The sequence below is a fragment of the Orycteropus afer genome, unplaced genomic scaffold (assembly GCF_000298275.1).
Source record: "Orycteropus afer afer isolate SDZICR_OR568_19922 unplaced genomic scaffold, OryAfe1.0 scaffold00040, whole genome shotgun sequence".
In the NCBI taxonomy this organism is placed as follows: Eukaryota; Metazoa; Chordata; class Mammalia; order Tubulidentata; family Orycteropodidae; genus Orycteropus; species Orycteropus afer.
Window position 1 is genome coordinate 1,348,928 of NW_006921627.1, and position 10,407 is coordinate 1,359,334.

The following is a 10,407-nucleotide window of genomic DNA, read 5'->3' on the forward strand; positions in this document are numbered from 1 at the left end:
GTTTTATATAGATAAATGTTATTTAAAGATGGAACCAAAGCTATAGTTATAACATACAAAAAGTGTTTTTCTGAACTTTATATATTTCTTTAAGATTAGTGCATTAACTGTTTTCTATATGTAATTACTTGACATTCTTTTTATAGATATAAATCAAGTAGATGTTATTTTTTAAAAAGATTTGTAGGTTAAACAATATTTTTCTAAGATACTGTGCACATCAAATTTATGACAAGGCCTATTAAGAATCATTATTAATAGACATAACAAAAAGGGCCATGTAAGTCAGATTTTCTTCTTTATAATAATTTTCTTCTTATTATTGTTATTATTGGGCTTTGGGTACAGATTTGCAGAACAGAATCTGTTTTATAATAAATAATTTTCTGATTTCCGATTTACAAGTATTTAAAATGCATGAGAAAAATTTTACTTCTTCACAAGTACTTTTATGTTAACATAGTTTGATTCAATATATATGACAACAGATATCCACATGTTGTAACCATTAGTATGTAGTTTCTTTAGAAAAAGAAAAAAGAATATAACACTAACAACTACTACCTATAAAATAAAGTACACAATTATTTTGGTGATTTTTACAAATTTTTCCCCAGGTATAAATGCTATAAAAAACTGCTAAAAATTAGAGAACACTGGAAACATATTAAAGTCTGACTTTCAACTTTATAGTATTTCCATTTTATCCTGAAAGATATCTTTAAGAAATATGAGCTTGCTGGAATAGGCCACCTTGCTAATATAAAAAACTGATGAGAGCCAAGAGATTGTATCACTGATATGTGGAATATCTGTAAATAGTTATCTCTCCAAATCATTAGAAAAATGTTCAAAGGTAAAACATAAAATATAGTGATGGTCTCTAAGCTATTCTGAAGTCTAGGTTAAGCTAAAATATTTTTTTTTTCACTCATTGGGCTCATCCTTCCCTCAAATGCCCTTTTGAAAAAAATGCATGGAACAGAACAACAGGAACAATCAAACAGCACAAACTATTTTCAGGAACAGAAAATTCTCTAGTACTTAAAGAGTAAAAAGCAGATTTCTTTGGAGACATTAATTAATTAGCTTGTAATTCATTATGAAGATAATGAGTCTTCTAGTATGGGGAGAATCTCCTCCATTTGAAAATACTGTTCATTTATACCATTTTCAGTTCCTTTTCTAGAAGACTGGCCTTTAGTCACTGTTGGTTTCTATTTCACAATGGGCGCCTGAGAATAGAATCCCTCCACCACCTAAGCTGGAAATTAATGAATTTCCACATCATAAGTGCTTGAGTAATCCAAGTGGATGCCCAAAGAGCAATTTTAACAGCCAATAAATTGAAATTTCCAGTACTGAAATCAAACTTCTGGTTCTTTGCTCTTGCAAGACCAAAGTCAACAGTGAGTGCAGAGAAAGTCAGAAGTCTTACCAAAACAAACACCCACAGACAAAACCCTTTCTGATACTTTTTAATCACTAAAATATAAAACAGGTAGGAAAGGTGGAAAAGAAATTCAACCAAATAATACAGCACCAAACAAGTCCTAGATGATTTAAGTTCAAAAGATAAGCTCCAGCAATGTAAAAAATGTTACGACCAGTGTAGATAAGCTGACAAGGAATATCTTCTTTTTTGGTTTTCTGGAAGTAGAATTTGGGAAAAGCATGAAACCAGCAATCCAAATGATATGTGGAAAAACTGCATTTGAAATGTAATCAGGTTTTGGGGACAGGTCATTATTTTTGACTTCCACATTGGCTGGTGGCAGCCCTTTCAAGCACAATTCTGTGTCAAAGAACACAGGAGTCTTTTTAAGACTTTTTTTTAAAAAAATATTTGTTGTGATTTGGGTGAAAGTTTACAGAGCAAATTCATTTTCCATACAGCAGTTCATAAACATTTTGTCTCAGGACATTGCAATTTCCCACAATGTAACAGCTCTCTTCCCACTGCCTCCCCATAGTTACCTCTTCCCTGTGTTCTTCCCACCCATGCACTCCTGTGTCCCCCCCCCAGCTCTCTCTATGCATACACTGCCCTTCTGTTCTCCCATGATTGATCACTCCAAAGAGAGTATCTACCTGATATAAATGTTCAGCCCATATGTTAAGAACTTTGCTGTACACTGGTAAAAGAAGTCCAGACTCACTTTGTACCTTGCCCACCCCAGACCAGGAATCAGCCATTTCTTCAAGGAGCCCTGGTTCCTTTTAGAGGAAAGGGAGCTCTGGTGGTACAATAGTTAAAGCTTTGGCTGCTTACCAGTGGTTAGTGGTTCGAACCCACCAGCTACTCTGTGGGAGAAAGTTGAGGCAATCTCTTTCTGTAAAGATTACAGCCTTGGAAGCCCTATGGATCAGTTCTACTCTGTCCTATAGGGTCATTATGAGTTGGGATTGACTCGATGGCAATGGGTTTATTTAAAGTCATAAATTCAAATTGATACCTCTAATTCAAATATAACATTAAGGGCTTTTCTTTTTTCAATTTTATATTTATGTCTCTCTCTTACTGCACAATCTTGGTTCTTAATAACAATCTAAACTTACTTGTTTTATCCTATACTATATTGGCAAGGAGTTCTGGTAGCATAGTGGCTAAGACACTTGCCTGCTAACCAGACGGCTGGCGGTTCAAACCCACCAGCCACTCCTCGGAAGGAAGGTTGGGCAATCCTACTTCCTTAGTGATTGTTGTTGTTGTTGTTGTTATGTGCCCTCAAGTCAAACCCGACTCATAGCGACCCCTCCTTGGGTTTCCGAGGCAGTATCACTACGGAAGTAGGATTGCCCAACCTTCCTTCCGAGGAGTGGCTGGTGGGTTTGAACCGCCAGCCGTCTGGTTAGCAGGCAAGTGTCTTAGCCACTATGCGATACTGCCTCGAAAACCCAAGGAGGGGTCGCTATGAGTCGGATTTGACTCGACGGCACATAAGAACAACAACAACAATATGGCATAGTGCCTAAGGCACTTGACTGCTAACCAGAAGATTGGCAGTTCAAACTCACCAGCCCCTCCTCAGAAGGAAGATTGGGCAATCTACTTCCGTAGTGATACTGCCTCAGAAACCCAAGGAGGGGTTGCTATGAGTCAGAGATGACTTGACAGCACGTAACAACAACAACATACATAAAAATAATAGCAAAATTAATACATATTTACTAGTATAATAAAACTGAGTGAAGATTAAGATTTCTTTGCAGTTTTTTGCCAATAGAATATAGCTAAGTAAGGATATATAGTCAGAGCTCTGTTTAAAACATCACATTTTATGTATTGCTTACATAGAAAATCCTATAGAATCTAAAAACAACTACTAGAACCAGTAAATGCATTTAGCGTGGTCATAAGATATAAAAATCAATTTAATTTCTATACTAGAAACAAACAACTGGAAAGTAAAACATTTAGTTATACCATTTATAGTTGCATTAAAAAGTAAGTTTCTTTTTAAAGAAATGCAGAATCTATACAAACTAAAATACTGCTGAAAGAAACTAAGCTTTAATACAGAGCTGTACCATGTTCAGAAAGTAGAAGACTCAGTATTGTTAAAACATCCGTTCTTTCTAAATTGATCTGTCTCCATGTTAAAAGCGATCCCAAACAAAATCCCTACAGGCTTTTTCTGTTAAAAAAAAAAGTTGACAAGTTCATTCTAAAAATTAATACAGAAATGCAAAGGACCTAGAATAGCCAAAACAATCTTTAAAAAAATTATAAGTCTCAATACCTGATAATAACACTGACTACAAAGCTGTAGTATCTAAGATGCTGTATTGGCATAAGGATAGACAAATCAACAGAATATAATATAAGTTCAGAAATGGACCCACGTACATATGGTCAATTGGTGTTTGATAAAAGGCACCAGCGTAATTCAATGAGGAAGGGAATTCTTTTCAGCAAGTGGTTGTGGAACAGCTAGATAAATGTATGGGGAAAAAATGAATCTCAACCTCTGTTTCACAATACATACAAAAATCAATTTGATGGATCATAGATCTTAATGTAATTGCAAAAGCTGTAAAGTTTTTAGAAAAAAACGAGGGAAATATCTTCACAAACTTGAGGAAGGTCAAATTTCTTAGGACACCAAAAACATGAATAATATGAGAAAAATTGAATTGGACATCATCAAAATCCAAACTTTCTGCTCATCAAAATATACCATTAAGAAAATGAAAAGACAAACTATAGGAGAAAATATTCACAAAACATATATCTGACAAAAAACTTGTATCTAGAAAATTGAGGAAGACCCTGATCAGGAAGCACTCATAGAGGCCATGTTGTGAGGTGTTCAGGAGCAAATGGGAGCTACTCAAAACAAAATTCATTGCCGTCAAGTTGATTCTGGCCCATAGAAATCCCCATAAGCTTTCCAAGGCTGTAAATCTTTCCTCCACAGAGCAGCTGCTAGGTTATAGCTTATAAACCACCAACCTTTTGGTTAGCAGCCAAATGCCTTAACCACTACACCACTAGAACTCCTATGGAAGCTACTAACCAAAAAAAAAAAAAACAAACTCACTGCCAGTCGAGTCGGATCCGACTCATAGCAACCCCTCCTTGGGTTTCTGAGGCAATATCACTACCGAAGTAGATTGCCCAACTAGAGGATTATAAATTGAGGAGTGGATGGATGCCATCTGGGTTTTAAATCACTCTACTGTGTGGAAAATTGATTGGAAAAGGGAAAAAGTATGGGCACCTTAATGAAATTTATGCTACTTTCTGCTACCGTTTGTTTTCCCTTTTAAAATTGATTTTCAAACATTTAAAGATGGAAATGATCTACATTAACTTCTGGTCTTTCCCTCTAGGACCTCCCTAGCAAAGAAACTCATGAGTTAGCTCATCTATTCTGCTGACTCGATTCTGATTAAACCACATAGTGAAGCCTCAGCATGGGAGTAGGTGAAACAATGCTGCAAACCATCTCTTTGTGACTAACCTGACAGTTACCTAGGCCAGTGATTTTGGGGAAGACAGGCAAATACGTTTATCCAGCAGTGGGATTTTTTAAATATTTCCATTTAGCTGTTTTAATAGTTTCATCAGAAGACCAAGGCAGTATAGGAAAATAATGGATTTGGAAAACTACCAGTTGGCTACTCTGCATTTACCCATAATAACTTTTTCACTCTAGGGATTGTCTTTGTGAAGTTTACCACATTCTTGTCAGACAGGCCCTGGCCTATTCCTTGGTGAATCAGCAAAACACTGCAGGAGCTGTGGTTTTAGAGAGCATATGCGGAACATAGGAGTTTTGGTGGTGTAATGGGTAAGGCATTTGCATGTTAACCAGAAGTCCCACAGCTCAAACCCACCACTGCTCCATGGAAGGAAGATGAGATGATCGACTTCCGTGAAGATTTACAGCATTGGAAACCCAGTGGGGGGGTCACTACGAGTCAGAATTGACTCCACGGCCATGGGTTTGATTTTGGTTTTTAATATGGGGGAGCAGGCATGAAAGGGTCAATAAACTGTATCTGTATCTGAACTTAATTAATTTAAATAAAAATCTTGAAAGAAATGCAATAAATGCTAATTGTCAATTATGGGTGGTGGTACATGGTACGAGGAGCTCTGGTGGTGCAGTTGTCAAAGTGCTCAACTGCTAACAGAAATGTTGGTGGTTCAAACGCATCAGCCACTGTGGCAGTATGCTTCTGTAAACTTCTTAGCCTTGGAAACCCTATGGGGCAGTTCAGGGGCACTGTGAATCTGAATGGACTTGATAGCAGTGGGTTGGGTTTGGTCCCTTCATATTTGAACTATTGTTTGTACTTTTCTGTATGTTTTTAATGTTTCAAAATAGTAATAAATAAATCATATCAGCATATTGATCATTGAACCAAAAGCACATTGAGCTAGATAGTGCTACCTTTACTCTAAGCATTAATTTCATCACCTATATGATATGTGACATTAGGTTGCTGCTTCCACTCCCCATCTCGTTATATGCAGAATATTTTAAAAATCAATTGGAGGTGGGTTGTAATCCAAATGTGTGAATTCTACCTCATCCTGGGCTAAGAATGCTGACCGGAGGTAGAATCCTAAGAATCTGTCTTTTCGGATAGTGAAAAATGAGGTTATTACTGCAAGAATTAACAAAGTGAGAGAAACAATCCTGTCACCTGGTTTAGCTCAGTTATTAGAATATTGATCAAGTTAAAGTCAACTTTAACTTGTTGCCCTGTTAATTCTATTGTCCTGTGGTTAATGCAAGGAACTCTGGTGGGGGTAGTGGATAAAGCACTTGACTGCTGCTACCTGTAAGGTCAGCAGTTCAAACCCACCAGCTGCTCTGCGGAAGGAAGACCGGGCCATTTACTTCCCTAAAGATTTAAAAAAAAAAAAAAAAAAAAACCACCTCACTGCCATCCAGGAGATTTGACTCATAGCAACCCCTCCTTGGGTTTCTGAGGTGGTATCTCTACGGAAGTAGATGGCCCAGTCTTCCTTCCTAGGGGTAGCTGGTGGCTTTAAACCTCCAGTCTTTTGGTTAGCAGTCAAATGCCCTAGGCACTAAGCCACCAGAGCTCCCCCATAAAGATTTACAGTCTGGGAAACCCAATGGGGGTGGCTATGAGTCTGAAACGACTGGATGGCAATGAGTTTTTTTTGTTTGTTTGGTGGTTAAATCCTTCTCTTATCCTACATTACCAGACTTCTCAGTTAAGTGTAAAATCTGTTACACACTACTAGGAACGTTGTACAGTACAAACTGGGAAACAGTTTGGCAGCATCTTAAGTATATGGGTGCTATTCTCATTAAAAGGAGCTCTGGTAGTGTAGTGCCTAAGGCACTTGACTGCCTAACCAGAAGGCTCCTGGTTCAAACGCACCAGCCACTCCTCGGAAGGAAGATGGGGCAATCTACTTCTGTAGTGATACTGCCTTGCAAACCCAAGGAGGGGTCGCTATGAGAAACAGCAATAACAACATCCTCATTAAAAGGATAAACTGCTATTTTATGGGATGCACTGAGGACACAGTATCACACATGTAGTCCTGTTGCTATCGTGCATAACCTGAATCTAATTATGAGTTAAATATTAGACAGATTGAGGGCCTTTCAACATCTGGCCTGTACCTGTACTCTTCAAAAATATCAAGGAGAGGGAATACAAAGAAAGTCTGAGGAATTATTCCAGATTAAAAGAGACAAACAAGGCATGATAACTAATGACTAATGTTAGTCCCAAGAACTCATTTTCTCTCTTCTACACAGTAGCAGGCGGTTTAGGAAAGCAGGGCCGGGTGAAATCAAAAGCCAGTGACATAAAAGAACTCCACAGCAGCACAGCACGCCCGTAAACCCAATCAGGAGAAGGTCAAACTGGGTGGGGAGAGGGCGGGACTTCCTGGGCCCCGCTCTCTTTCCATTGGCTGAGAGAGCTCTTGGGGTGGGCTGCGCTGTCACCTGGCAGGAACCGGAAGCCGGGGTTATAAAGCAAAGGAAGCTGAAACCTACGGTGGGTGTTGCTCTTTTATTTTTCCATCGCTGTCTTCAAACCTAAACTCGAGCCTGTTGTCCACCGGTCTAGCAGAGCTTTCGCCATGGCCCTCAGTGATGCTGACGTGCAAAAGCAGGTGAGGCCCTGAAGTTAGTTCCGCGAAGTCGCGGCGCCACTGCCGGGGGAGGTGGGCTGGAACCCGGGCTCAGGGAGGGTGGGAGCCTTGGGCAGCCTAGAGGCTGGAGGAGGGTCCTTTTCCCAAGTCCTCGGGTCTGGCTGCGGAAGGGGGTCTTGCTTACCGGGATTATCCTGTAGGTCATGTGACTTCTGGTCAGGTTTTACGCGCTGCTGCCTCCTTGAGCGCCCAGTCCCTATTTTCCCAGAATATTTGCCGTGCTTGATAGAGCGGAGATCTAGGCAGCGATTGAAAACAGTCTCTTGCACTTGATTTTTAATCCTGAGGGACGGGATCACAGTATATGAAAGGAAAGAAACAATGCTAAGGGAAGAGAACTGCCTCTAGTGTTGTTTTGAAGTCATCCTCTTTGTGAAGTGTTATTTTTTGTCGTGGTGGAATCTCTTGTATCAGTTGTATTGGTTTGAATTGTAATGGTTTATCTCCCACTCGTCTCTGTGTTAGTATTCGTCACATGTTGGTATTCCGCTTTTTCTTACATTTTTAGCCGCAGCCGCTAACAGTGTTTGGCACAGAGTAGATGAGTCAAGGTTTAAGGAAAGAATTGTTACAGAAGTCGTGGACTCGCGTCAGCTTTGCAAGTGTGTACGCGGTCCTGGGAAACTTGTTTCGTTTTGTTAAAATGTGCCATACCTTCAAGACAATTCAATTGGAATGTTGTAATGCAAAAGTCTTTCAGGGGAATATGGTGGCTTTGATAGGCTTATAACTAGCGTAAGGAAAAAGAGTTCCCATTTGTTCTGTTAATAGCTATCCCGAAGCCAGGGTCCTTGAATTTAGTAGTCATATTGCCAGTAAAGGAGCTCTGGTAGCATAGTGCAAAGGCACTTGACTGCTAACCAGGAGGCTGGCGGTTCAAACCCACCAGCCACTCCTCGGAAGGAAGGTTGGGCAATCCTACTTCCGTAGTGATAACTGCCTCGGAAACCCAAGGAGGGGTCGCTAGGAGTCGGGGCTGATTCGATGGCAAACAACAACAACATTGCCAGTTAAGTTTATTCAGAAGAGGAAGTTTAAGGCTGCTTTTTAATCTCTGCATAATTTAGAGAACTAGACCTACTTCTTTTTGAAGTAGTAGGAAAATTCTCTGACTAAAATACACTGGTTTATGAATCTTGGATGAGCAATGGGATAAAATACTTTTTTCCTTGGATGTTTCCATTTCCTTGAAAATGCTGTTTCATTTTATTCTTAATTTAATATGCACTAAGAAGAGTGGAATGTGTCTTCTTTTCAATGATTCTAGATGATTCTAGTGCTAATCACAAAGGGAAAGAAGGGTAACAAAAATAGCACTTGCAGAGAAGTTTTAAGAAATCTTCCAATATTCTTGCATGACAGTGATTTTTCTTTTCTTCTTCTTCTTTTTTTTTTTTTTTTTTTTTTAATTTGTCAGCACTGCTTCTGGTTTTTTAATATGGGAAAAACTTGATGCCCTGGAAGGATACTGGGCTGGCCCTCCACATAATCCAGAAGTCACAATTTTAGTACTAATTCTCTTCTTCCTGTTGTTCCTTCGTCTTCCACCTTGTTCTAATACATTGAAGATGAAGCCCTCCCCAGGAGCCCTGGTGGACAGGGGTTAAGAGCTCAGCTGCTGACTGAAAGGTTAGCAGTTTGAACCCACTCAGTGGCTGCGCAGGAAAAAGACCTGGTGATCTCCTCCTGAACAGATTCCAGAAACCCTGTAGGGCATTTCTGCTGTGTCACATGGAATTGCTATGAGTCACAATTGACCCAACGACGCACAACAAGATGTCCCCTGAAAAAAAGATTGTATAAAGGCAAAACAGTGTATTTTCCTGGAATCTAGACCAAATCATTTTTTCGTTCTCTAAGACTGAGAAAAATGAAGAAATCTTATGTTGTCTATAGCCTTCCACACTAGAATATAAGCTCATAAACTCCCTGAAAGTAGTATTTTGTTCACTAAGTTCCCAGTAGTGAATAGGCCAATTACCAACCACATACAAGGTGCTTAATAAATCCTGGATTCCCTGACTTCTTCCTTAATGTATTAAAATATTTGTGTATGTGTTTCCTTTTTGTTTGGGGAGCATGTTCATCTATTTCATCAGGTTTTCAAAGGAATTCATCCTTTCAAAAAACTTAATTACTGGGTTAGCAGGAGGAAGAAAAGTATGCTTTTAAAGACTAGAATTTTCTGTATTAAGAATGGCCTTAAATGTCCTTGAGGAGTTGGCTGTTTCTTTTCTTGGAACTCTTAAAAGACAGAATATGATTGTGTTGACTGTAAATAGTTAGGCTTCTCTGACTTCAAATCAGTGTATTTTGCTCTAAGCTATGCTGATCTTGTTAGATCTGGCAGCTGAGAGTCCAGCAGCAGTAATAAAGGCAGAAAATGCATATTTGAAGTAGTTCACCTTTACAGGCCAAACATGTTTTGTAGCATTTATAAACACCTGTTTTGATTGCTGCATCTCACTAAGCGACTTTTGTCATTTGTTTATGTATTCATCTGGGGAGACTCCACTGGTTTCACAGTGGGGTTGGCTGTAACCTTTATAGAAGCCACTTGCCACGCATGGTTCTTTTCAGGTGCTGTTGAATGGATTCAAACAGGGAACCTTTGGGTGACTAGCTGAGTGCAGACCATTTGCCAGGATCTTTAGCTTACTTTTAAGATTCCACACTGAGTAAATTCACTGAGACTTCAGATTGAATTTATGGAGACATTATTCGTCACTACCCCTGTTGTTGTTGTTGTT

General features: G+C 39.2%; 1 protein-coding gene and 1 pseudogene across 1 annotated transcript in view; one reads left to right on the plus strand and one right to left on the minus strand.

The window, feature by feature from the left end:
- Window positions 1-1,077: 1,077 nt before the first annotated feature.
- Window positions 1,078-1,747, minus strand: LOC103193866 (annotated as a pseudogene).
- A 5,838-nt stretch (window positions 1,748-7,585) lies between these two features.
- The window catches only part of ATP6V1E1 (ATPase H+ transporting V1 subunit E1), a 33,397-nt gene continuing 30,575 nt past the window's right edge, over window positions 7,586-10,407 (plus strand). Inside the window, exon 1 of the mRNA XM_007937022.2 lies at window positions 7,586-7,618. Within this exon, the coding sequence (XP_007935213.1) occupies window positions 7,586-7,618 (33 nt within the window). The remainder of the gene's footprint in view (window positions 7,619-10,407) is intronic.